Source organism: Lethenteron reissneri, chromosome 42 (genome assembly GCF_015708825.2).
Source record: "Lethenteron reissneri isolate LAM-NWPU_2019-01 chromosome 42, ASM1570882v1, whole genome shotgun sequence".
NCBI lineage: Eukaryota > Metazoa > Chordata > Hyperoartia > Petromyzontiformes > Petromyzontidae > Lethenteron > Lethenteron reissneri.
Genome location: NC_083820.1, coordinates 12404492 through 12432453, shown reverse-complemented (window position 1 = coordinate 12432453; position 27962 = coordinate 12404492). Strand labels below are relative to the sequence as shown.

The window sequence follows — 27962 nt, the reverse complement described above, 5'->3', positions numbered from 1 at the left end:
GCATTCCAGAATTGACTTGTGATTTCAGTGAAGTTCAATAACCTAATATTTTGTATTGCTCTTTCCATTTTTATAATACATAATTATATATTTAGCCTGGTATTAAGTACACGATTTTTCTTCAACAACAAAAAAAATCAACCATAATACAGTTTTGTGGGTTAGAAAACAATCTAACCCAAAACACTGTATTCAGGATATTGGTCGCAAAAGCCGACGTGTTAAACCAAAAAAATCTATATGCAGTCGTGGTAAAACCGGTTTAACAAATACTGCCGACTAACATTTGTCCAGGTGTGTAGGCCGATAAAAAAATGTTCATGTGGAATCTGTTTAATCCAACACAATTAAATGTAATGTACTCAAAAATATAGTAAGGGGCATCTTAATCTTATGTATAAAATATACAATCCAGAAAATAGCTCTTCTCGTGCAGATAAAACACCTTGGCTATTTTCCAGGCTCTGAAATGTCCGAAGGTTTTTTGCTCACGAAAAAAATACATTTTAAAATCAATAACAGGTGTGCTGTCAGAGGGCTAGTGGTCCCACTGTATTAACATAAATGTACGAGTTATGTTGCAGTGGTGTCACTCCAGTGCTACAATTGTATACCTGACCAGGACTTTAAAATCTTTTTGCTCAACATCATTCAAAGTGGCGTTAGACAGCCCAGTACAGAGCCAAGATGCTGATCTTCAATCGTTATTTGTTTTACGGATGAGTTATATTTGCAGATTAGCACATCAGTGTTTTAACAAGTTTGTTTTTGTGAATGGGAGATATATAGCTGTGCCATTTGAATTACATTTTCATTGCAATTAAACCCAGGTCACTATGGCAAATCAGACTATTCTGGTCACTGGAGTTCTCACCTGGTTAAACAAAACAAACTCGAACCTGAAACCGCTTACATCAGGAAAACACTGCTGCTGGAGATGCCACTCACCTCATGAACTGACTGTAGTTATGTTGTCTCTCATCCATAATTTTATCTAAGATATTAACAAAATACCGAATTGTCTTCAACTGCTTTTTGGAATTTTCATATTTTTTAACAGCATCGTGGTACTCCCTGTGAAAACAAGAGAAGCAACATCTAATTAAATAGGAGTTCACCACTCATCATCAATCTAATCAGGGCTCACTTTCAAAGGCTTATAACAAGACAAATTGTTCCTTATGAATCAGTACATGGTCTGAGAAAATGCATCCTAAAAAACGAAATGATACTCGATGCAGCAAAACACATTTGATATGTTGGAGGTTCTTCTAAAAAAATGCATGAAATTAAGTGCATTTAACATTACAGGGATGTGAAACTATTGTGCTTAGGTTTTTCTAGAATTGTATTTGGGAACATCTTCACAACTAATGCAAGAACTTGACATGGCTGCCCAATCTTCAGGCATACCTGTTGAACTGTTACAGCAACAAGACAGAAACATTGTTATTGAGTAACAGTGAAGAACACACTCCACATTTCACTTATTGAACATTTTGCTTGTTGTGGAATAGTGTGTTTGCACAAGTAAAATCCTCACAAAAAGAATAAAAACATATACTCATATTTTCGTAACATTCTCAGTAAACTGTATGGAAGTGAAAAGAATTGGGAGTTAAAATTAAAGGACAATCCAAAATTGCAGATGCATATTGAAACAAATGGTGCAATGCGAAGCAAGGACTTCTTGCAAAGAGTGATAGTTGTGGTCATGTTTATGTTGGCTTGACACACGCATTGGGCGCCACGAGCCAGGGTTAGCCAACTTTGAAGGTGTGTGCTGTATGCTGCCTGACGCACTGAGTGACGGCCTCAGCGTCTTCAATCACATCCAGCTCCTGATTAACCATGTCCTGCTTGGTCTTCAACTCCAGGACGATGGCTTTTGTGGTTTTCGTCACTTTCACACGTTGCGGGCAAATCCTCTGTGCCATCTCCACGACCTCCTGGCTCACAGGAAGACAGATCCAGCTTCATTAACACGTACAGGACAACAATATCTCACCTGAACAAGTGTACAATTAGGTATGTGTGTTGGGAACTGTGAATTATAAAAAATAATGCCTGATGAATGATACAGATATCTGGGATGTAATTCATCTTCTAAATGTAAAATGTTATTTTGTCAAAATGTATTGTGCAGAATCCAGCTGTAGCTGACAGGTATATTCCCTGGGTGTCCAGTCTTTCTTCTCTGGAAGGCTGCCCCACCTCTTTCCACACCACTAAAAGAGGGCAGAGCCTTGCCTCCCATACTTCATATGCAAAGTCAACATTTTACATAAAATCAACTATGCAATTATCTGTGGTCTAGATTAGAAACCAATTAAATGCACTGTAATTATAACCACAAAGGGCTCCCTTATTAATACATTGTTTGATCTTGTCCCATGTGTGACTCACAGTAATGGTTTTCTCAACTTTGTCCAGTTCTGCCTTCTTTTCTGCAATCTTCCTCAGGTGCTCCATGCGCTTGCCCTCGTAGTGCCTTAGGTTGTGACTGTGCTCTTCCACATCATTGCTGGCTGGAGTCAAATTATGCTAAAGAGGTAGAAGCATAGCACTCGCAGTCAGTGACGTCACTGCTACAGCACGAGAAGTTGCAAACATTTATTTGAGTTTATTTTGTTACATGGATGATCCCATTTAGCCAGTTGCCTGGCTAATTTACAAGGGAGATCTTCTTGGTGCATGAGCACAGCAGCAACAGAAACAACATTGCAGAGAATGAGCGCAGGGTCCTTAAGGAATATTGTACGAGAAACCAACTATTTAATGGTCGTAAATTAAATACACGCAAATCATAAGTGCAAATAAATTAGCAAGAGGTGCCTGAAAAAGTTAGGTACAGGTTCAAGTAAGCTCTATAGTTTAGTCTGTGACATAAAAACGCAAATAAAAAAAATACAGTGCAAATGCACTCACCCAGTAAATAAACCTGCGAAAGCACAATCATGACTTTACCGAAAGACCCAAAGAATATAAAAAGCACAACCAGTTTAGTTGCAAAATGTTTAACAGAATTCTCAAGATACCTTTATGGGTCCAGCCTTGTCCCTCATTGCATCCATTTTGTCTCTGATGTCTTTGTAGGCACTGGTCGCGGTCTGCAGCTCGGAGGTGGCCTCCTGGTTCCGAACCAAAGCCTCTTTCAGCGATGCCTCCACGCTCTCCTTGCGCTCAGAATACTCCCGCATCTCCTCCTCCTGATGTCCCATCATACAATGCAGTGCCCTAATTAAGTGGGGACATGGCTCAGCAGTAGTGCATCCGCAGCTTGTTGCAGAGGTTCGCGGTTCTAATCTGGCAGACCGCCTTGGTTATTGTTGCGGGTGTATTAACCATAAAGCAAGCGGAATCTGCTTCACAGTGGATATGAAACATCCCCTGATGTCATTCAAGCAATAGGACATCGTATATTGGTGTCATGGTCAAAATTTGAAAAATAACCTGCAGATTATTCCATTGGATTGCACACGGTAACATTAACAGCTACTGTGAAACTACTGACATCTCTGCAACATAGTGCCTTTGTGATCAACTTGTGCTTTTAGAATGGCGTGAATACCAAATGTATTAAATTATTAAGACATCCTACTGAGAATGTGGAGATGCCTTTAATAGACAGTCTTTCTTCCCCTGGATATGGAAAAATGCAGGTCTGGTCCTTATTGAATGCCTATGGGGAAACTACTACTGTATGTATATTACATGAATGTTTGTTTTTGTATCATAAAAGAGAAAGTAAGACGAGAATTCTCACCGAATAGTGAACATGCGTGTGTAATAATATAATAAACGTTACATTTACAGCACCATTCATGCAAAACACCCCAAAGTGCTAAACATACATAAATACAAAAAACATTATATAGGGAAGTAATAACCAAACTACAGATGCAAAGCTATATTTTTAAAACAACGAAAATTATTGAACAAAAGAAAAACATTAAACATAGAAATTCTAATCATGTTAAAAGGCTATTTTATGTGTTTAAACTGTATTTAAAAACATCCAGTGAAGGAGTACCTCTGATAAAGGAAGGTAAGAGAGGTGCATGTAATGTGTCTAGAAACAATGGAGTATTTATTCCACTGAGATGTAACAACATCTTACCAAGGCACTGATATCCAAGGGAGGAGGCTCTTCCATGTTTTCTATTTGCACGATCTGCAAATTGAGTTTATTGATATTTCCCTGTAGAAACACACACACATTTCAAATATGGCAAACTTGACACTGCCGTGGTGTAGCGGTTAGCACACGCTGGACTTGCAATCCAAAGGTTGTTGGCTCGACTCAAATCTCCCGGTGTGGCAGTTCTGAAAAATGGGAAAGTTTATTTAATCCTTCCGCCTGTCCAACCAGCAGTATAAATGGGTACAGCAACCAGTTAGTCGACCAGGTCACATTTGGTGATCGTGGAAGAGTAGGCCAAATACCTTCTAGAGGGCGGTCTTGACAGCTTCTCATGAAGGCCCTTTTACCAGCAGTGGCATGAGCAAGCAATTGAAGGACCGTACTTTCCTTTAACCGCTGATAGCAGGTGTGCTACCTTTACAACTGGATGTACATACATAAATGTAAGCTGATATACATTACCTGAATTATCATTTGTTGTTGAACTTTACTGGTCAGCTGACTCTCATTTTTGCGGTTCTCTTCCTGGTTTAACTTGATACTCTCCAATGCATTCTGGAGCTGCACTTGTCTGTGCACTTTCTCTGTCTGAAGCTGCCTTTAAGCACAAGAAGGATTAAAGAAACAAGTAAGCATGTGACACAACAGCATACCAACGGCATGTGTCACAACATAGAGACCACTCAAAGCATCCAAAGTAATCTCTATAAAACAGAACATACATCGACAAAGTCAAATACCAAGTGTAAACTATGGTTGTTGCAACATAGCTAGACAAAAATATATTGCACGATATACAGTCCACGATAACCGTATTGTCTGTTGAGCAAAATATAGTTATATAAGTTGTCATTTTTTATCCTATTTCCTGATTAAATATTTGTTAATTCATGCTATATTACTCATTATACATGCTCGTTTTCTTGCATCACAAATATTATGGTTGAAGACTATTTTAGTGATGTAATTAATCAATTATTATGTAACGAGCAGCATGTACGTGACAAGATTGCACAATTATTTAACGTGTCGGTTTGAGTAATTTTTGAAGACACTACAGTTGTAATTACTGGCGAAACGTCGTACTCAGATTGTAAATGTTGTGGCTTTGCTCTCCAACACACCGGTGTGCTGTACTAATAAGGAATTCGCATGTTTTGTTTTCGTGACAAACCTTACTAATTGGCTATGTCAGATGGTGGCGGGTTTAACGACACCTTTATATATTTATGCGATCTAACCCAAAACACCTGTATCATGAGTAAACTGCAGTTGAACTTTTAAGTAAATATTTATTCTGGAAGAAAACAGCAAAAATACATTAAAAAATTAAAATGTAACTAAGTTATGGGATATCGTAGCAACCCTAGTGGAAACCCTTTATAGATGGTGTTGTGTAAGCACAAATACAGTAAAACCTTGGATTGCAAGCATAATTCGTTCCGGAAACGTGTTTGTAATCCAAAGCACTCGTATATCAAAGCACTCGTATATCAGTTGTGAACACGTGACGCTCGGCAGAAAAAGGGTATACACATACTACTCGTATTGCAAGACCTCGCTCGTTTATCAAATTAATATTTATTTTAAAAATGTGTTCGTCTTGCAAAACACTCGCAGACCAAGTTACTCGCAATCCAAGGTTTTACTGTAATGCATTTCAAGGATAAACAAATACACAGGCTAGTTTAAATATTTCAAAGAAGCCTAGCATATTCTTTGGGTCTTTTGTCCCGATGACGATCGCTTGTGTTGCGATCGAAACGTCGTAGTTTTATGTTATTTTTTTTCAACCTGTCTAAGTGACTTTACCGAAAGACCCAAAGAACATGAATTCCTGCAGTCACGAAAGCTTTAAGTCAAGTTTTACGCCTAGCATACTTGGTGCCACTGTGCACTCTGCAAGCAATGAAGTGACACTTGGGAAACAATACCCCGACCGCAAGCATACGTACCTGACCTCCTCTTCAATGTCTTCGTGGAGGTATTTTGGATGAAAAAAAGCGCACGAGTAGTATCGGTTGGCGAACACATGGTCACCGTTCTTGGTGAAGGCTTCCCGGCAATTCTTGGGTGGCACTTCACTTTGCATCACTTGGCGGGCGGTGGCGTTTTCCTGCAAAGTGGAGCATGTGACTAACTGATATTGCTGGTAATTATGTCATTCACTCAGGTAAGCTTCACTGGGTCTCAATACCATTTTCAGGATATTGGTTCCTTTCTATAAATGTGTGGCACAAGGGAAGTAACGGAGCAACCGGATAAAATCCACAAATACGAGGGAATGACACTCAAAAGTCCATAATGAAAGGATCACAAAGCCACTTAATGTACTGCCACCTAATGGCCACCTGACAGCCAGTGGGCTTTCAAGTGGAAGCAAATTATGAAATACGTTTCAGCAATCTTCACGTATGCATGATCACTTCATGCTGCATTGCACATCGGCTCTGTGCTAAGTCTAAGCCTACATTCAGCCAAACACTTCCAGGAAATCGGAAAAATGTAATAAGGTGTAAACATGTTTGAAGTCCAATACATTCTACAAACAGTGATAAAGTCGAGAATGTAGCCTATTTATTTTAATGAGGCATTTTTCAAATAAACTAAACTACAAAGTTTAGGTGGATTAAATATTACTCACACATTGAATTTTAACCTTGAAGCATTTCGGAATTGGTTAGCTTTTCTCCTTAATTTAATAAAGGGATGACGATGTGTTCATTCTGTTCCAAAACTGACGTGTACAAAAGATTAATATCTTCAAAAGAAAAATACAAGCCCTTTGATCACCATATCTACATCTCTATATAAGGAACGAAACAGGTGGAATTCTCCACAAATCTAGCTGTCGCCTGATGAAGCTAGTTGTAATTACTGGCGAAATGTCGTACTCAGATTGTAAATGTTGTGGCTTGGCTCTCCAACACACCGGTGCGCTGTACTCGTGACGAATTGGCTTGTTCTGTTTACGTGACAACCCTTACTAGTTGGTTGTGTCGGGTGGTGGCAGGTTTTAACGACACATTTATATATTTATGCGTTCTAAACAAAAAAAACCCTCTATTATGGATATTGGTCGTGAAAGCCTACATGTTAAAATGCTTAAAAGAACTGGTGTATAATAATGTACTCATCAAATGGGGCTCACATATTTTAAGTGAGAAAATGGGACTGCAACACACTCCCCAAAGGTTTGAAAAAAGCGATGGTAAAAAAAGGCAGTGCCGGCCTTTACAGATGCTACTTGCGAACTGCACTTGCCCCTAGTTAAAGGCTGCAGGGAGATCTTTGTCTTTGGTGCAGTGGTTAGCGCACTGCGCTACGAACCGGGCTGACCTGAGATGAATTCTCAAACAAGTTTAAACTCAACGCATTTGTTAATGATACAAACCGTGTGTGGCCTGAAAAGAAAACTATATCAGAGATGTTTCGGGTAATAGCCCTTTATCATAGCACACACTGGTGAGGGTTAACCTAAACTAACCTTTTCCAGACGTATAGCTACAGTTAATCAGCAGTGTTATTATTACATTTTCTACTAAATATGTACGTGAAGAAAGTTTATTATGTTATGTGTGATAGGAAATTTCTCAGGAACATAACCTCCCCTATTGTTTCTTATGGGGAAATCAGTTTCGCTTAACGTTGATCACTTAAAGTCGCATTTTCCAGGAATGCAACCGAAATGTTAAGCCACGAGTGACTGTATAATAAACATACTTTATACATTGACATTAACTCACTTAAATAATTAATTATACGGGTAGTAACCTCCTGGTTACACCAGCCCACAGGGGATTATTTTGTCCGTATGTCATGCAGGGAGGAGCTGGGTGGGGAGGGAGGGGCTGGGCGCGGAAGGGTGGGGAGGGGCTGGGTGGGGAGGGTGGGGAGGGGCTGGGTGGGGAGGGTGGGGCTGGGTGGGGAGGGGCTGCTCACCCCGTGGTGCCCTTATCAATGTTTAACCTACTCACGCCGGCTTGTGCCCGCCCTCAGTCGGGCATATTTGCAGAATACACCACGCCACCGTTGACCCTGGCCATTGACCGAGCAACCCAACGTTACTACCAGCTCCCTCAGCAGGAATGTTTTTGGCAGATATCTAAATTCTATTGCCCCAGCTTTATTTGACAAGGCAAAAACTTTTAAGTGACCATTCTCCACATTTTAAAATGCAGGCCTCTGACCTTTATGAGTAGAATGGACTCGATTCCACGATCGTCTATCAGGATGTTTGCCACGACTGGTTTCTCTATTTCCAGGCTCTCCAACACAGAAGGGTAGATGGGATGCCTCACAGCACTGCGGTAAAACCCCACCACATGGGCATTGCATTAAAACCACAACTGCATATCGCTGGCAAGGATAGTTTGCTGCGGTATAGCGATACAAAATATCGTACAATATCAAATTCATAATTGTATCATCCATTTTGTTAAATATTATTAAATGGTGATTTATGCTCATTTAATGTCCTAAATAAGTTATTGCTGAGTAAAATATTCATGAACTATCAAACTCTACAATTAAAAGTTAGTGCTTTGCTAAACATATTTTGGAGTAATGAACGGCATTGACACAGTAAATTTAATCATTTTCACATGTTAGTATAACTGACAGTATGTGTTAAAAGCATTATATATGATAACGATTATAAATAATAATGGCAGGTATACGTTCAGTGAACTGCAGTTGCGTAGTTTTAAGTCATCTATTTGTATTAGAAGTACAGCAATGCACAACAACAATAAAATATGGAATACAATTACATGGTTATGTGAAACAAATATTTGTGAAAAGAGCTTCAGAGCTCATCAGATTCCTCCAGTCTAAAACAATATTCTTATTCTGATAAAGATAGAGAAATAATTGCTATATTGTGAAAATGGATAACGCACCCTGCCATAAAAAAGTTAAGTTGCGGCAATCCTAGTGGCAAGCAAGCACCACGAAGCTCATCTGCCAGAGCGTTTGTGAGAATGGTATAACGGCACCTGGCTCTGATGTCATGGAGCTGGTCTTGGAATTTCACGCAGATGATTTGTGGTCGCCAACCCCGGAAAAGGCCTTGCATGAGCTTCTCCAAAATGACCACGTCAGATGAGTGCCCGCAACAGAAGGCCAACAGTAACCCCTTGAGGCAGCTCTCCAAGGCCAGTGCCAGCTCCGGGTCTCGAGCCTTAATATAGGCACCTGTCCCGTGTCAGGCAAAAAAAATAGTGTATCAGGCACTGTACTCTGACCTCTCTCAGGCAGCAGTGGCTGACAGGAATGGGGGAGAAATGCTTTGGCACAATGAGTAGTGAGATTTCAAGAATGTCAGGGGTAAATTAGCTAGGCTGTAGAGATTAACCAATTTCCAACATCAATATAGGACAGTTTAATTTTAAAACTTGATCATTATGGGCAGGATTGCAAATTTCCGCATGTATTTTTTTTCTTTAAATGCATCGACATGAACAGATAATTGTTCCTGATGAGCATCCACCCAAATTAACTGAAGTGCAAATAGCGGGCAACAATTGTAGTAGTAAATTCGTTAATTTATCTCGGTTGTAATTTGCAACATACTGGAAGTAGTGAGGCAGAAATAAAAATGCGAGTCAATTACACCCGAGTGTATAAAACAGCTCAACAAAATACATCTGGTGCTTCAGCATTAAAACAGCATCAACAACGATCCACCTCTACAATGTGTACATCCTTCCCGTACTACTCTGTGGCTCAGAGACGTGGTCAACGACAGCATCCATGAGCTAGAAACTGGGCCCCTTCGACCTGTGATCCCAGCGACAGATACTCCGCATTCACTTCAGCGAGCACATCACCAACGCCGAGGTCTGCCTTTCCACAGGGTGCCCATCAGTATCTGACACGGTCAGACCCAGAAGACTTTGGTTCTTCAGACACACTCAACGGGCGAATGCCTCTGCAGGTCACACCAGAAACCTGCGCACGATCATCGACGGCCCACCACGGGATTGAAGACGACCCCGGTTGTAACGGACACGAACTCCTGAGGTTGATTTTCACCACCATGGCCTTGGCCTGCACTCAGCGTGGTGGCGAACGCAGGGTAGGATAACCTGGTGGTATCTCATGGGGGTCACTATGCCCCAAGGCATTTGCGCCTCATGATGATTAACTCTCCATCATGTGTGAATGCATTCTGCTAGGAGTGGTCTAGTGACAGGCAATGTGAGGATCAGTTGTATGTTGCTTACCGATGGGGCCAATGGGCTTTTGATGGAACTTCCCAGCCTGATATGCATTCTCGATCTTCTGTAGCAGCTCTGGGAACTTCGTGTTGAAGCGACTGAGGTTCTCTGTGCGACTGGCGGCCAGCTGCTGCAGTCGCTTTTCTGCAGCGTCAAAGCTACGCTTTATGTCCTGGTGCTCTCGTCTGTAAATGCACACAAAAATATTCAGACAATCCCTTTTGCAGCCTACATAGAATGTTCGGGGCAAGTGCTGTATGCAAGCACCTATTAAGGCTCGTACAGTACAGAGGTAACCAGGTGGCTCAGTGGTCAGAATGCTGAGCTGCCAGCTGCCAGCCCTGAGATCTTGGGTTCATATTCAGGAAACCACACCTGATTAAATTATGAACTTACAAAAAAAACATAGTATGGAAATTGGTTTGGCACTTAATATGGCTAAATCCTAGCTTTGGAAATAATATAGATTTGACCATCATGTAATGGCATTACTGTGGTCCTGGTCACTTTCAATAGCAGTCCTTGGTGTACAAACTCTTCTACGTATTCCAGTCACGTCCCTTCAACAGATTTCTCATTTTGTTTAGCAAACGTGTTCAACGTTAACATTCGTTTGCCATGCCTTTTGGCGTCCTCTGGTCTAACACCGTTTTGAGACTTCGCTCACAAGAAAGCCGTCTCTGGTGTGGACCAATCAGTTTTAAAGACAATGCATTATCAGTATGTTTTTGTTTGCATTCTGACCACAAGTATTGTAGTTAATGCAGACATGATTGCTTGTAAAATATTTCAGTATTGTGTTTTTAACATCTTAACACCTGTTTTGTTGCCAGAAAAAACGGGAAAACCTATTCTCATTTGTTTTTCTCATTTCTATTTTGAGCTCAATTTTGCAGTAGTCTTTATTAAGTTCCTCCAACATTCTCTGTAGGTTGTGCCCACAAGATGTTACAATGTCTTTGTCATCAGAAAATCTGAGTTCTTTCAAAATGAATTTCTGTCGAGAAACATCGATGTTAACTTCTCCAACATACAATCTATAAACAATGCAAAGCTGCACATGAGCCATTCCCATCTCGCAAGATCCTGCAATGGAACAATCCAACTAGAACCTGTACATGAGCCAAATTGTGATAAAGTATCCATATATGGCATCAACTGAGATGCTGATTAATTCTTGATATAATTACTAAAGCAAAAACAGAAACAAACTGATAAAATAACACCAATGCACCAACACACACAACACCAATGGTAATTATTCAGCCAAGCAGGAGAAAATGTAGCGAGTAAGAATCCACTCCCGTTGTATGCACGCTATTGTAACAATCCTGCAAACACAACGGTCACCACCGAAGAACCACAGCACTCACCGGAGCTTGTACGAGTCCTCCTTCTGCTTGTTGATGGCCTGCTTAAAGTGCTCGATTTGCTGGATCAGCGTGTCATCCTGGGCCTTCAAGTCTGTCAGCTCCTCCTTGAGTGATAGCACACTCCAGGCCCTTTCCACTCGCTCCGCTTCCGTCAACTGCTGCTCCGTACTGGCAAAGAGAGACATGCACGTCTAACAGCCATGTCTCGACAAGGTGTGCTAGCACTGTGCCGTCTGCACAATTCTGTTTGTCTTACAAGACAGGTGCTGATATAAATTACCATTTCTAGACAATGACGTTGAACACAACAAGGTCACTGTTTTATAAGTGCAGTTGATCATTGATTATCTGGCGTGTGATTATACGGCTTTCAACATGATCCGGCGGCCCTGGGCTGATTCCGGCGAAACCGGCAAAACCACTCCAAAGGCTTTACCAGTCCGGCGATTGCCACCATGTGCATGACAAAAAAAGTAGCAATGCTTGATTTTAGTGTCAAATATTTTCCACAGTACATTATACAATACATACAACTTAAACGATGAAAATAGTGCACGTACATACATTTTTCATGACTAATAACTACAGTAATAAAAACTGAAAATATACAGTGTGATCCACCGAAAAGTGTCATACGGCATTCGCTGGCGCACCGGTCTAAAGGCTGTATCAGTCCGGCGATCATCAAACACATGTTGTTGAAACAAGAGCGTACGTACATCACCCCATGCAGTCTTCGAGATTGGAGTGGTAGGTACAGTAAATATAGTAACTTTTTCAATATATTTATTTTTAGTCTATTTGTATGTTTATTTAAGCCAATTTCATATAGTAAACAAATGTGAAAGACGAAAAAAAACACACACGCCTATAAACATATGATACAATAATGCGCAAAAATAAGATATTTTAAATAATTACGTGATTATTCGCCATTTTGGAAAACCTGGCGCCCCCTTCACCCCCGGTTATAATCGATGATCCACTGTACTTGATTGGGAAAAATTCCGATGGCAGTTGTAAAGCATACTTTTTACACATGCGTGTTTCTAACATACTAGCCTTTTGCCCATGCAAGGACGGGTGTATTGCAGTAAATCTCAAACTTGCAAACGAAAATCGGACCGCGGCGTGATATTCATTGCATTAGTGCGTGTGCAGTTTGTAAGGATGCGGTGAAACAGACCTATTTAATTTTAAGGTTATAATCCCTTGCTCATCATGACGTCCTTTTTACTTTGATGTCTCAATAGCTTTACGGAGATCGCGTGACGCGAGGGTTCTGCCTTTGTAGTGAGGGTTGTAAGTTGACGCTGAGGAGGGGGGAGGAGCTTCGACCAGGGGCCTGGTCGACGTGGAGTGACGTCACGAGCCTTGCACACAGACATTCTTGGCTCATTATAGTAGCTAATAATAATGGAGGGGGAGGGTGCTCCATGTGCAGGACATAACCTGTTCATGATTATTAATGAGGGGGGCTGGTCGATGTGGAGTGACGTCACGAGCGTTAAGGACATTCCTTGGTGATTATCGTAGGTGTAGAGGTGATACGCGCTGGGATTAGAGATCGTATGCCAGCGCGTAATGATTGGCTGTGTAGGTGGTGACGTGCGCTGACGGTGGAGGATCAGGGGTCAGCGCGGGGTCGTGGGTTACGGGGTACTGATTGGCTGTGGACGGGTGACGTGCTGAGAGGGAGTGATCGGGTGGCAGCGCGGTGTGATTGGTGGAGGAGTGTTAACACGCGCTGGGGAAAACGGATCGTAGAGAGAGTGCGTCGTGATTGGTTCATTAAGGAGCGATGCTCACGTTGAAGTACGCATCAGCTCCGCCTCTCGTGAGCAGGGGCTATAAAAGGGGATGCACACAGGCGTGAGGGCAGTGTGTAACCAGCGAAGAATGAAGACGGGGATGAAGACCTAGGGCCCTGCGGTACCTAGTCCCGCTGTCCTAACGGGACCGGGACTCTGTGTAACCCAGAGGCGAGTGTAGTGTGTGTAGCCATAGGCGTAAGGTCTACACGAGCCGAATGCAGTGTATTGTGTAGCCAGGGACATAGGGTCTACACGAGTCGAGTGTATTGTGTAGCCAGGGACATAGGGTCTACACGAGTCGAGTGTATTGTGTAGCCAGAGGCGTAGGGTCTACACGAGTGAAGGGTATCGTGTGTAGCCAGAGGCCTAGAGTTTACACGAGAGTAGTGGTGTGAAGTCGGAAGAAAGGAGACTACACGTTGTATTTTGATACGTAAAGATTTAATAAAAGTGTGTTCCCGTCAAGAAGTTCCTGCCGTCAATTCCCATACTTCATAGGTATGCACCACTTAGTGGTTTAACATCTGCATACACATGCGTGTTTTCTAGGTCGTGTTTCAAAGCGAGACGTTGTTGAGTGGGGTGCAAGCAACACATGTCCACCTGTTTTTGAGCTCATCGATGTGCTTGGCCAGTTTGTCACAATCCTTTTCAATAACCCTTAGCTGGTTCTGCAAAGAGTTCACCAATGCCTGAAACATATATGATTTCTCTGGGTTAAACACATGATTCTCAGCACATTGATTTTTGAACATATGCAGGCAACATCACATCAATCAAACAGTTAAGAAAAACAGCTTCGGCAAGGCACATCACAAGGCATGATGGCCGATGGTCAAGGACAGTGATGGAGTGGCCGTTAAGGAATATATGTTCAAGACAAGCAATGAATCAGTTGGTGTGTAGATATGAGCTGGATTATTACATCGCAGGATCATAAAAGATGGGAACAGCTTGGGGAATCCTTCATCCAGCAGTGATGAAACTTGAAATAAGGGTTTTGTTTATACTCTTTGGGTCTTTCGGTAAAGTCACGTAGATAGAAAAATAATTTTTAAAATCACGGCGTTTCGATCGCAACACAAGCAATCGTCTTCAGGTGAAAAAATACAGCAGGCGAACTGCTGAGGCAGGAGAAATATAGCAGGAGAGCTGCTGCAGCAAGGGGTTATAAAGGTTTGAGATGGGTGCAACCCAAGGGTAAGCGGGCAGGGCCAGAGATAGAATTTGCATGTAAATGTAAGATCGGAGAGCCTGAGTATGAATTCCTGCAGTCCCGAAAGCTTTAAGTCAACGTTTTGTTTATACCATAAGTAATTATCCAATTAATCTATGAGCATGTACACACAAAAACGTTTGATTGTTATGGTTTTAAATGGGATGGTATCCAAGAGGCAGATGCCCATTCACCTTCTTTATTTTCACAGCGCTCTTCTTTGCATCCAGGTTGCGTTTGCCTTCCACGTTCTGCTCCATGAACAGTTCAAGATCGTTTTTCAGCTGATTTAGCTGATCTTCAAAGCTTTTGTACTTCAACTCGGCTGCTTGAAGCTTTTTCTGTTGCCACATGAATGGACAAACAAAACAAAATTTAGAGTGACGTGAGGACATACCACGTGGCCTATTGTCTACTTGGAGCCACAGCTGGATCACATAAAGAATCCATTACCTTTCTGACTCTTTAGGCAGCGCACAAAATGTGGATTCTGTACACAAGCACACTGAGAATATTGACAATGTCCAATCATTTTCACACGGAGTAAAATTATGTGCTTTTGTAGCACATTAATTCACATGTTGAAGTTTACACGTGAAGGATTAATGATTGCTGCACCGTCAACCAGTGCCAGTTACCTGGTGTTCTTCCACATTCTGGTCAAATTTTACGGTTCGATTCTCCTCCGCCCTCAGCTGATCCTGCAGAGTCTTCAGGGTAACCTCTTTGTCCCGAACCTGCAAGTCAGAGTGATAAAGAGACAGTGTGTACCTTAGACATAATAGATTGTGTAGGTTGTTTACAATGGATCAATTCAAATTAACATGTGTCTAAACGCACTTATAAGGTGTAACTCAAGGTCTGCTTGTAACAGGCCTGCTTCATGCACTGCCTTAAAAATATGCAATGAGTGGGTACAAATAACAATAATTTGCAGGACTGGCCTCAGCCCAGGCAAGTTGATTCTGCAGTTCCATGATGTAACGCTCGAGATCCTGCATGTTGGCAATTCTCTGAAACTTCTTCTGCTTCTCCTTGACCACCTTTGATAGGTCACGTAAGCTCTAGACACCACACAGCAGTCGGAAACATGTCATCAGATAAGAAAAAAATAACTGTATAGCTAAAGGACATTAATGTTGAAAACTGGTTCAGGGGGCTAATACTGTGTTAAGAGCACAGAACCACCAGTGCCGAGATCCTGAAGTCAAATCTGTAATCAAATTGGCATTTTAAGTGTAGCGAGTTCATCTTCTCAGCCTGGTCACTTCCGAATGTACAAAGCACCATATTAAATGTCGCTATTCGCTGAATTATGGAATATTCTGCCTTATGAAGTACAGATTTGGTTTGATTGCCATGGGATGAACACTTCTGTAGCAAACTATGTTTAAAGGTGCACCATATTAAGAAACGTCTTAATTAGTTCTGTAATGTCATTTTCCAATGGTAATTTTCTCAAATAATACAGTTTGCTTTTATTTAGTGCTATGCATGCGGAGCATCGCAGGAGACTTTACAATAAAAACTCAAATTGAAAAATAAACTAACTAAAACACTTTTAAATTGTTATTATAAACATTTGATTTTTCCAACATTCCTTTACATAACACAGAAAATAGTTATAGAGGTAGGGAGCTAGTTCTAGAAGCCATTGCCCCTCTGATATTAGATGACTACTCAGAACTATAAAAAGTTTGGCATTCATTTGAGTGCCATTAGAGTTTACTACTAATTGGTACAATCAAATATACAATGGCAATAAAATTCCATCCGACTGGCTACAATCCATCTTTGTGGCCATACCAAAGAAAGCAACAAGCCGGAAATGCGAGGACTACAGACTGATAAGCTTGATGAGCCACGTGCTGAAAGTCTTCCTGAAGGTGATCCAACAGCGCATACGCTCCACATGCGAAAATGCATTGAAGAACACACAGTTTGGCTTCTGCAAAGGACTAGGCACAAGAGAAGCAATCTTCTGTCTACAGATACTACTACAGCGATGCTACGAACATCAGAAAGAAGTGTACATCTGCTTCATAGATTACGAGAAAGCCTATTCTTAGGTGTTTTCGGTAAAGTCACGTAGGTAAAACATCAAAATTAATAAAATAATAAAATAAAAATAAAGATCACGACGTTTCGGAGGCAACACAAGCCTCCTGTCATCAGGTGGGACAGTCACAGCCAGATCAGCTGCATCAAGTGAGGCAATGATTCAAGATGTAATCCCTTAAAAGCGAACTTGTGTATTGACTCAGTCGACCACGACCGACTAGCAGCTCTATTAAAACAACTGGGACTAGATAAAAACGACATCAACTTCATCATTGCTCTTTATTGGAAGCAAACAGCCCAACTCCGATATGACAACGAATTGACAGACCCAACACCAATACAAAAAGGTGTACGACAGGGCTGCCCACTTTCACCCAGTCTTTTCAACATCTACTCGGAGCAGATTTTTGATCGAACACTAGCAGATAAAAACATTGGTATTAAAGTCAATGGACAATACATCAACAACATCAGGTATGCCGACGACACTGCACTGCTGGCCGATTCAGAACAAGACCTACAACAAATCTTGGACGAGGTTGCCACAGAGAGTCAAATATGGGGCTTACGAATTAATAAAAAGAAAACAAAGGTTATGAAGGTCAGCCGAACTACAAGCGAAATAACAATCACGCTGGGCAGCGAAAAATTGGAACAAGTACACCGATTTAAATACCTTGGTGTAATCATTGACGATCAGTTGAACCATGAAGTCGAAATCAAGAGCAGAATTGAACAAGCAAGGCAAGCATTTATTAAATGGAAAACACTCCTTGCAGACCGCAACTTGAGTACATCACTGAAACTGCGCACACTGAAATGCTACATCTGGTCAATTTTGCTGTACGGAGTAGAGACGTGGACACTGACAACAACAGCAACAAAAAGGCTCGAAGCTTTCGAAATGTGGCTGTATCGAAGAATGCTGAAAATCCCATGGACAGCCAAAACCACCAATACACAAGTTCTGCAAGATATGGGCACTGACAGGCAACTGCTGAAGACCATCATTAGCAGGAAGTGTTACTACCTAGGCCACATTGCCCGAAACGACCACAAATACCAGCTATTAAAGCAAATCCTGGAAGGAAAAATCGAAGGGAAAAAACGACCAGGACGGCCAAAAACGACATGGCTCAGTAACATCAAAACATGGCTACAATTAACAACAGCACAAACTCTACACGCCGTGCTAGACCGGGACCAATATCATCGATAAGTCGCACACGCCGTTAGGCAGCACTAAAGAAGAAGAAGAGTTTACTACTAACATTGTGAATGAAAATATATTCATTTCATGACATAACATTGATAACACAATTGGAATATAATTTAGAAAAACGAAAAAAAGCATTTATCTCCACACCACGTAACCTGTTATTGTGTGCACATTTGTACATGTTAATAGGTAAATGAGGGCATTTGTATAACTGTGTGTATGTGTCGTAAACTTATTTTAACGCATGGGTTTAATGGTTACATACGCCTTCCTGCCGACACAGTTTTTCTTCGGTGATTTTCTTCGTTTCCATGATCTGCTGATAGTCATTTTGCATCTGCTCCAAATGAGTGGCCTTCATGAAAAACTGAAAATATAATTTACAAGATGTATTAAACCAATTACAGCAATTAGCAACTGCTCGAAATAAAAAATGTGGTTGAATACAACCACGGTTTTACCCATGTGTAACACGATACATGTTTTCCAGTAAAGAAAAACGTTTCGGTGCCAAAAATATCCCGCAGGTCGACTTCAAACACACAAATTACCTTGTACTTATCATGTTCATCCTTTGAATGAAGAAACTGCTTGCTCATTTCTTGGTTGAGTATGGAAACAGGATTATCCACCTAAATAAAACAGATTTTTTTTATTGTCACAGACAAACTAGACACCAAACATTTAATGCCAATAAATTATTCACAAGCTATTAGAATTTGAAAATCTGGTCCGGCTCTTGTCCTAAGACGATAATATCCCACAGCCGCTCTTTGTAATGGGAACAGTGACAGAATAATACATGCATTTACTGTTAACAAATTTTATTTTGTTCATTTTACTGACAAACCTGAATATTGAAATGATCCAAAATAGTGTTAAGATCTTCTTTTTTTGTGCTCACAATTCTTCCTGCAAAAAATAATCAAAAGTAAAATACATATTTTGGAGGTTCTGAAACATGTTCAATGATGTCAGTATTAAATCAAGTTTCATGAAGTTTATGGGGTTTCTCATGACGTTATAATGTAGAGTAGAAAATACATGCCAGCAAAGTAAAAAAATATGATTTGAAGCTTTCGTGACTGCAGGCATCCATACTCTTTGGTTCTTTCGGTAAAGTCGCAGCACAAGGCAGCAGACATCGTGCTGCTCACAGCAGACATCGTGGCTATCGCGATTTTCACCTGAAGACGGGCGCTTGTGTTGCGTTCGAAACGTCGTGATTTATTTTGTTTTATTTCTACCTACGTGACTTTACCGAAAGAGCCAAAGAGTATTAAAAAAATATGCCCAATTCTTATCCAGATGATTAATTATTAATATACATCCTTCCCAAAGGACAGGATTCAAGTCTGCTCGATGGAGTGAGACAGCTTGCTATAGACACTGCAGACAGAAGAAATGCATGATGTGAGGAGCGTACCAGATTTGCTCTTCAGTTTGTACCGCTGTCCGTCACAACTTATGTGATTGTCAATGATGATGGAGTCTCCATACTGGTCATGCTTATACGGGTCATCCCCAACATTTCGCAGTGTTATGGAGATGTCTGCAGAACTGTTTAACAAAGAAAAAACACAGCTCAACATGAACACGTCAATCCACTGTATAATATAACTGGTTGGACTCACCGCCTTATCTTACAAATAAACTATTCCACTCATCATTGTGAGCTTAACTATAAGGCTGGTTTTTCACCCTGTTTCAACTCAGAGGGAGACACATTTAACCAAGTTTGTCTTTATTGCACGCACACATAATTCAGTTCCTTGCCTATTCAGTTTATTCAGGACCAAAACCTTAAGACACCCCACAACACCCAAAGTGCATTGCATCAAGGCAATAAACCTCACATGGGTCCCACCCATTCTGTTTATGCTCCAAAACCTGGAAATATCCTTAGTTACTCTCAGATAAATCACGATTGTATGCTACATTTTCACTTCTTTATAACTTCATTTGCAATTACATTTAACTCGTATATACACGTCTGTTTAGATATTCATACAAGTCACTATTACTATTTTATGTTTCTGAAAGTTAATTGTAATTGTACTATGACCAGTCTTAAAAGATTTTGCCTAAATTACACTGCAAGGTATTATTCAACTCTAATTTGGGTGTGCAATATTTTCTATTTCTCACGTGACACCATTGCTTTGGGTCTCATTTCTATTTGCTTTCTTACTGAACTTTCGTCACTTTGGTGACCTCAGTCACCCTTGCAAATGAGGCTTATGTTGGTCTTTTGAGTTCTCACCTGGTTAAACTAATATTCTTGAAACTTGGCACATTGCTGTGCACCTTTTATGCGTTGTCAGCGATTCCCCTCCCCTGTTACTACTTTGCACCCTAGTCCATACCCATTTCCCCTGTGTTTATTGACGATTGAACAAATTGTTGGAAAAAGCGTAATCACAAATTAATGCTAAACATTCAAGTGCTTGGCTGGAATACCGAAATACAGGCAGAACTTGCCGTCAGGAACGCATCACCATATAGACAATAGTATAATGACTCCTTTTAGCACGGATTTGATGAGAGCTAACTTCTCCAGGAACACATCTTGTGCACTAAGCGAGGTCTAAGTGTATTTGACTAATTGTTGAAGACTACGTTACACAGTACAATTGTGAAATCAAGGTTTTATTATGGGTTGGTTAAGAACCATGTATTTCCATTTCATTGAGGGGGCATGCCAGTGGTGCAAGAGATGATGTATAAGTACCTCTGTCCATGCTTTATGAAGGTTTTCATGGAGGAGCCTCTGCTAGTGAGGAGCGCTTTGCCTCCCAGCCCCACGATAAGTGCTGTAAGAACAGCACTCTTACCACCTATGGATGTAGAAGTCAGAGAGCACGTCTCATCAACACTCACGTTACTTCAAACCACTTTGACTTACAGTAATACTTCTTATTGGGAAGAAAATCACACCAGTAATATAATTTCTTACCTCACTCTATTCTATAGATTTTGACATAATGCAGTGAGGGTGATTGATGATCCAGGGCTCATTAAATCACTCTAGTGAATCTCACCATCGGCCAGTCACCTCCTTACGATTCGTATATCACGACTACCATGGTTTCTGCTCTCATGAATTTCACTCGTGGATTCCTCCACCCGTACTGGATCCTTGGTCCACAAGACTGTTTTAATCTCATGCACTGCTGTGTTCAACCACCATAAAACTCGAGGCACTTTTATTTCTGCTTCTTCCCTCAATTAAAAAATGTGTTAACTCTTATCTATGACAACTGTGAGTGCTGTTTGTTGCTGGCTGCTTGATATTATTGGGCCTTTGGACCTGTGATTAGCAACAGTTAACAAAAAATCCTGCAATGCAGAGAATATTGCAGCAAGATACACTTGAAACATGTGCAAGGTGTCACGTTATACAAATCGGGTCACACGCCCCAACCAGATTTTAACAGACTCACAACTTATGTTTTACAATACTGGAAAAAGTGATGTATTTAATGCGGAGAATACAGTATATATCTGTTAATTTAAAGACGCTAAGCTTAAACTGATATTTCAAAATAAAATTTCAGCTTGAATTTTGTGAACTATTATTTGACTGAAGCACTCATCCTCTATCACTTGTATTTCGACACATTGATACTAATCATAATTATTTATATTCCAAATGTACCTTCTTTAATATAATAGGCCATGCTGCTGGATTACCTCAGCCACAATTACAAATGCTACAGCGAAATTATGTCCAAGGCAGTATATAGATTATATACATACATCTGACAGGGTTTTTTAGTTTTGATTTGTATTTAAGCACTATGTAATATTTATTCCGTTTGCAGTAAGTTTTGGCCTTTGTTTCATGTAAATACGTTTTTTTTCTCTTATTTGTTAGCAAATTTCTCCCTACAATGTCCTGTAACTGCCACCACTACTGACGGTCTAGGGCTGCGGTCATCCTTGTGAAAGAGCTGCTTAACTTAATGAACTTTACCAGCTGATATAGCCTGATAATTTATCTGCTGGAAATTTAAAAAATACATGATACAGATTCACTGAATGTGTGAAAATACTTACTGCCATTATTACCGGTGATAAAATTTAAATTGGGTCCAAATTTGAATGGACCAAGCAATGAATGGCACATGAAATTCTTCAGTGTTAATGATTCAATGATACCACAGTCTGGCTTCACCTGAAAACAAGATCGCCTTCGTTATTAGTTGGACACAAAATGGCACAATTTCTTACACTCTTGACACAAGCATCTATTCTTACTTATGATCAATACAACTCCCTTTTAGCAAATAGTCGACAGTTTAGGGTGTAATTTTGCAAATCACATTTTTAGACTTGCAGTTGTGCAGACACTTCAAGGATATGAATAATAAAGAGTTTAGCAACACAGTAAACATCAGACTTCTGCTCATTGTGAATGGTGTTGGACACATCACATTATTTTTCAGTACAATAAAAGCCCTCAAAGGTGGACTTATTTCAGGAAGAGCCTTTCTTTTTATGGGGGATGTCTGGCATACTCAAAAAATTAACACTATTACAAGTTCATATATCCCTCATAATATAGGTTTTTGGGTCATATATCCCTGTCATTCCCAATCCACCATTGAATAAAGGCCTCTCCATGCCATGACAGGTTTACAATTTAGGCTTTATCATGGGACCTCCCTTTGCCAGTACCAAAATATGAGAATAGGTTTTCCTCCTATTTTCTGGCAACAAAACAGGTGTTGAAATGTTAAATGCATTCTGACCACAAGTATTGTGGTTAATGCAGACATGATTCCTTGTAAAAAGGTTTCAGTTTGGTGTTTTAACATCTCAACACCTGTTTTGTTGCCAGAAAAAAGGGGAAAACCTATTCTCATATTTTAGGCTTTATGGTCATAGATTAAGGGCTAGCGATGTGATGTTGAGGGGTTGATTAAAAGTTAAGGAATAGGCTTTATACCAATAACTTTTCGCAGCCCACCTGTCACGTTTCATATTACCTTAAACACCATTAATACCATCCGGTGAAATGGACGTTATTAAAATTGGATCCAAATATAATCAGTTAAGTTAAATGCCGAAAAAGGCCTTAAGGGCTAGAACCCGATCAATATTGACATTTAGCTCCTGTACATATTGCCATATGCAAGTATAACATAGCATTTAGGGCAATGGTTCCCAACCTATGGTTTGCAGACCACTGGTAGTTGCACAACGCTGTGGGAAGTGGCCGAGGAACTGTTGCAGATACGATTGTTTTAATTAAAGGAATGTTATTGGATGGCGGCCAAGGAAAATAAATGGAGGGTTGACAGTCGTGCAAGAGTCAACAAAACTTGGGAACCACTGGTTTAGGTCGCCAGGTTTGGGAGTTACTATTCAGAATCAGAGGTTATGGTTTAGTGGAAGGCTTCGGTTATAGTTTAGGGATTATGCTAAGCGAATAAGCTTCAGAAGAGTTATGGTTAATGACTGAGAGATTCATCTTTGGGTTAGAGTTTCAGGTAGTGGTGGCCAATACACCAAGCACAGATTCATTGTTGTGGATCTCTACTGGCTCCGTGATCCACCTGATTTATGTATGTTAAACTTCTTTTGCACCATACATCGCCAACCGTGCTAATTGGAGGTGCGGGGGATGAACAAACTAAACACAAAGCAGTTCTAAAGAAATTCGTTTTCAATCCAGATTTAAAAGTGCATCGCTCCAGTGGCTTCCTAATAAATTACCATCAATTACCCAGATTTAACTCTGTAATGCCCAAGCATTTTTTTGTTATGAGGGAAGAAGCTACTTGAAATATGTAACTAGATAAACATTTATATTTTGCAATCCACATATTGGCCACTCCTGGTTTAGGGGCTATGCTTGAAGTTATGGGATGAGGGTTTAAGACCAGTGGTGCCGAGAACAGCTCTTGTCCCACACCTGCGTCTCAATGTGGGAAGAGGGTCCACGCGGCACGGCTGACTTTCCGTGGCTGACCACCCGCTCGACGTCGTCTTCATCGGCGTCTTCCTCCAGCACACGGCGGACCTTTCTGGCCCCATCTCCCTGACGGTCGCTGCTCGACTTCCGTTTCTGAGACATCGCCCGTCACACCTACGGCCAACAGCAACGACCAGGACATTACATTGAGTCACGCAAACGAATTCTGTCACGGAGCACATGAATGTGGTGTGGCCAGTGCTCGGCCGCCTTTGTCTCCCCAGCGCTGGTCTTTACAGCGCACTTGGTAAATGGTGAGTCGATTGATAGGAGAGGGCCCAGGACAGGTGTAATTTACAGCCCTTTGTGAATCAGCTGCCAGATGACGATCTCCTCAAGCTGTGTCAGTCATGGAGGTTGTTTTTTTGTCTAAATCATACATCACTATGCTGGTCAGTGCGGGATTGTGAAGCGGAAAACCCCAGGGCCGTTTCAGATATAACTCGCCACTGATGTTAGTCGTGCGCTTACTGCACGTAACACATCACCCTCCTGAAAATTAGTCTTAAGACTTCCGTGAAGCTTTCCAGGTTAATACATGATATTGCTGTTCTTAAAAGGATTATAGAGGACGATACTCATCAATATGTACAATAGTATGTAACTAGAGGCCTGAGAAATACATGCGTAGCGGGTCGCGCGCTGCGAACAGAGTTCGATTCCCGCTGACGGTCAATAGCAGTGACGAGTATCCGAACCGGTCCTGAGTACCTTGAGTACCTGAGTACCTTGAGTACCTGGTGTGGTGTGTAAACATCGCCACTGGGGGAGACAAAGGCGGCCGGGCGTGGTTCTGGCCACCCCACCGTCATAGGCGCTCGCTAATAGCACTTGTCCCATCAGTGTGTTAAGGCTATACGGGGGATCTTTATATGTACCGTACTAGACAACGCGGGGTTTGCCGCTCACAAACCATGACATTTAAAGTGTTGTTCTGTTAATATATCACCAAGTACTGTATAACAAGAGATAAATGCGCGCGAATGAGGAAGCAGACTAACTGGGGTTGCGCGCCGCCTCCATCGGACTCAACACCCCCCTCTCATAGTAGTTAACAGGCTGCAGCGGCAAGTGCTGTCAGTGAGCACCTATGACGGCCGAAACGGTACACGAGGCGGTGGGTGGTCAGCACCACGACCGCCTTTGTCTCCCTACTTGCTACGGCACTCACCACCACCACCACGACACGCACTTACCACGCGCGCCCACACTCAGGCGGTGAAACTTTACCCGCACACCCGATTAGCACGGCTGGCGACGTACGATGTCAAAAAAGACGTTCTACAGAATACAACCTCTAATAATTAAGGTGAATTGTGACGGAAAAAAAAAGGGCGGGAAAGGAAAATCCCGAGGCCACTTCGCGTCGCCTCAGCCTCACGCGGCCGCGCATTCAAACCCGAGACCGTTCTTCGCCGACAATCGATGGCAGCGATTCGGTTGCTATCTTAACATCGATTCGATTCCGCGTTGCGCTGAGCCGGTGGGGAATCGCTAAAACTGCCTCGCGCGAAGAATCGAATAAACAATCTAATAAAGCGGAGAGTCGGGGAATCGGGAAGTGGAAGTTTTGGTCACGTGGGTAGAGATGTGGCGCGCTATTGGCTGTCACGGTAAATCATCGCCCCAATGTTTATCATCGTCGCCGCGATACGATATTAGTCACTTATCGCGATATCGTCACTTATCGCGATACGATATTATTCACTTATCGCGATATCGTCACTTATCGCGATACGATATTAACCACTTATCGCGATATCGTCACTTATCGCGACTACGATATTATTCACTTATCGCTATATCGTCACTTATCGCGATATCGTCCCTCATGACGATACGATATTAATCACTTATCGCGATATAATCCCTCAAGGCGGCACGATATCGATCACTAATTCTATATGAATCACTTGACAGCGTTCAGTTGAGTATTGCTGGCTGCACAATAGTCGACCGGAGAGCATCCAAGCGCCCGGATGGCGACCCACAGACATCACGCCCCCCCCCACCACCTGCTTGGTAGTCGCTCGCGGCTGATGTTGTGCCGCCACTGCGTTGTTGTGGTTGTTGTTGTTGAGCCATCTTCTTCTTCCTCTTCCTCGCCTTGTGGAGGTGTTGGCGGTGTGGGCGAGGGGCCCCACGTCACACCCAGACGCCGTGGCTGGCTGGGGTGGTCTTGTGGGCAATCGTCTTCGCACAGCAATGCACGTTTCGGCAGCCTCCTCAGTCTCCAGACTCTCAGCCTCTCAGTTGCTAAGATTGTGAACGCTCGCAACCCAGAGTCGAATCTCTCATATTTGCCGAGTTGGAGTTGAGGGTGAATTGGCAATAGACAATGTTGGCCACGAGGTGGCACGAGCAGGAATGATGAATGAGAAGTCCTCGTTAACTCGCCCTGTGCTGCAGGTACGCCTCGGCAAGGTAATGTAATTCACCCTTTTTACCGGGTAACAGGGTGAAGGTTAAGGGTAACGGTGTCGACATGCCAAGGGGTGAGCTAAAGGGTACAGGGTAAAGGTAGCTCGGAAGAATTACCCGGTAAATACGGTGCCTTGTTTACCGCTAAAAGCTCAGTGGAGCAGTCCGTGGCCTCCATTTAATAACTAATATAAAAACAAACTTATTTTAAAACACGCTTTAATTAAATGAACTAGTAATAGCAGAACGCCACGACTCCAGGAAGTGGCCCCGAAGCTTGCCACAACGTAAGGGGCCGTGGCCAATTACAGCCAACGTCAGTTGAGCGTGGACAATTAGACCCAAGCCGAAACATAACATATACAAAATAATGTTTAAAAATATATATTTTCATGATATAATGTATTGTCATCAGTATGATATAAGTATACCAAGTTTTCAGTCAATACCACATTGGGAAGTGGGTTAAAATTGAGTTACAAGCGTGTAAAATTGAAATCATCGAGAGTATTCTATATGAGTAAAGCGCTCTACCTAGCATCTACCTGTTATAAACCTTGTTCAAGTGTAGTAGTACCCCAGTAATTACCCTGTAATCGGGTAGTTTGTATGGGGTAAGGGTAAAATGTAGGGTAAAAGGTAGGCTCGTTGTTTTTTTACCTTCCCTGCTGAAGGGTAAAAGGTAGGGTAGAGTGATTGTATGGGGTAAGGGTAAAATGTAGGGTAAAGGTAGGCTTCGTTGTTTTTACCTTTTAACTTTTACCTTACCTTGCCGAGGCCTAGCTGCAGGGTGTCTCCACTCTCCTACCCTCTGTTTAAATCGGCTGCAGTCTTCCGCTTTTACACGTTACAACGCCGTGAAGTTAGCATCCACGCGCCTGTATCGTGTATGCCATTCATTCCTTGCATCCACACAGCCCGGTACAACTCAGCGATAGACGTGAGTGACATGACGAGCTGTCCTAGTCGTCGTTATTCCATCAATGGGCCGTTTGGAATGTTCCCACGGGCATGGAGTACAATCGGTGAGCACCAGCTCGACACTGCGCCGCAGGGCAAGGCCAGCCAGAACGTCACACTGAAGACGAGTTGAGGTCGTCGACGTCAGAGAGCCCAGCGACATTTGTGACGAAGTGAGGCCACTTTCGATCCCAAGCTTGGTTCGAGGCTGACTCTGCCCTGTCGCCAGATGTCGATGCAAGGGGTGGAGCTGGAGGAGGCCATGACGATTTTTTGCTGGATATCTGCATCACATCGACTGCAGGAGCAAAACATACTGCCGAGACAAATAGATCTGTCCACATGGCCACGGTCTGCCCTTTGTGTTGGTATGTGGTGCACCTCGGTCTTGGCCGTCGAGAGATAAATCTGGAAGGCCTCCCCTTCTGTGTGGTCAATAGCAGGATTAGAGGTCCACCGGGTCGCAAGGGAGAAGTGCGACATCGTGGGTGCAGTCGCAGTCGGACAGTCCACGGTGGACTTTAACTCGACCCATCAACCAGCCCACAGCCTG

General features: G+C 42.0%; 1 protein-coding gene across 1 annotated transcript in view; it reads right to left on the bottom strand.

Annotated features, from left to right (window-relative positions):
• Window positions 1-25463, bottom strand: part of SMC6 (structural maintenance of chromosomes 6) — a 31339-nt gene extending 5876 nt beyond the window's left edge. The window contains exons 1-23 of the mRNA XM_061569055.1: window positions 25225-25463; window positions 23969-24142; window positions 22108-22225; window positions 20780-20885; window positions 19475-19608; window positions 18899-18960; window positions 18600-18680; window positions 18314-18415; window positions 15713-15832; window positions 15407-15505; window positions 14963-15109; window positions 14156-14244; window positions 11739-11906; window positions 10372-10550; window positions 9142-9340; window positions 8335-8449; window positions 6100-6260; window positions 4607-4742; window positions 4121-4201; window positions 3039-3209; window positions 2407-2544; window positions 1804-1949; window positions 949-1074 (exon numbers count right to left, since the gene is read on the bottom strand). Coding sequence (XP_061425039.1) covers window positions 949-1074; window positions 1804-1949; window positions 2407-2544; window positions 3039-3209; window positions 4121-4201; window positions 4607-4742; window positions 6100-6260; window positions 8335-8449; window positions 9142-9340; window positions 10372-10550; window positions 11739-11906; window positions 14156-14244; window positions 14963-15109; window positions 15407-15505; window positions 15713-15832; window positions 18314-18415; window positions 18600-18680; window positions 18899-18960; window positions 19475-19608; window positions 20780-20885; window positions 22108-22225; window positions 23969-24130 — 2840 coding nt within the window. The 5' untranslated portion in view covers window positions 24131-24142; window positions 25225-25463. The remainder of the gene's footprint in view (window positions 1-948; window positions 1075-1803; window positions 1950-2406; window positions 2545-3038; window positions 3210-4120; window positions 4202-4606; window positions 4743-6099; window positions 6261-8334; window positions 8450-9141; window positions 9341-10371; window positions 10551-11738; window positions 11907-14155; window positions 14245-14962; window positions 15110-15406; window positions 15506-15712; window positions 15833-18313; window positions 18416-18599; window positions 18681-18898; window positions 18961-19474; window positions 19609-20779; window positions 20886-22107; window positions 22226-23968; window positions 24143-25224) is intronic.
• Window positions 25464-27962: the final 2499 nt, after the last annotated feature.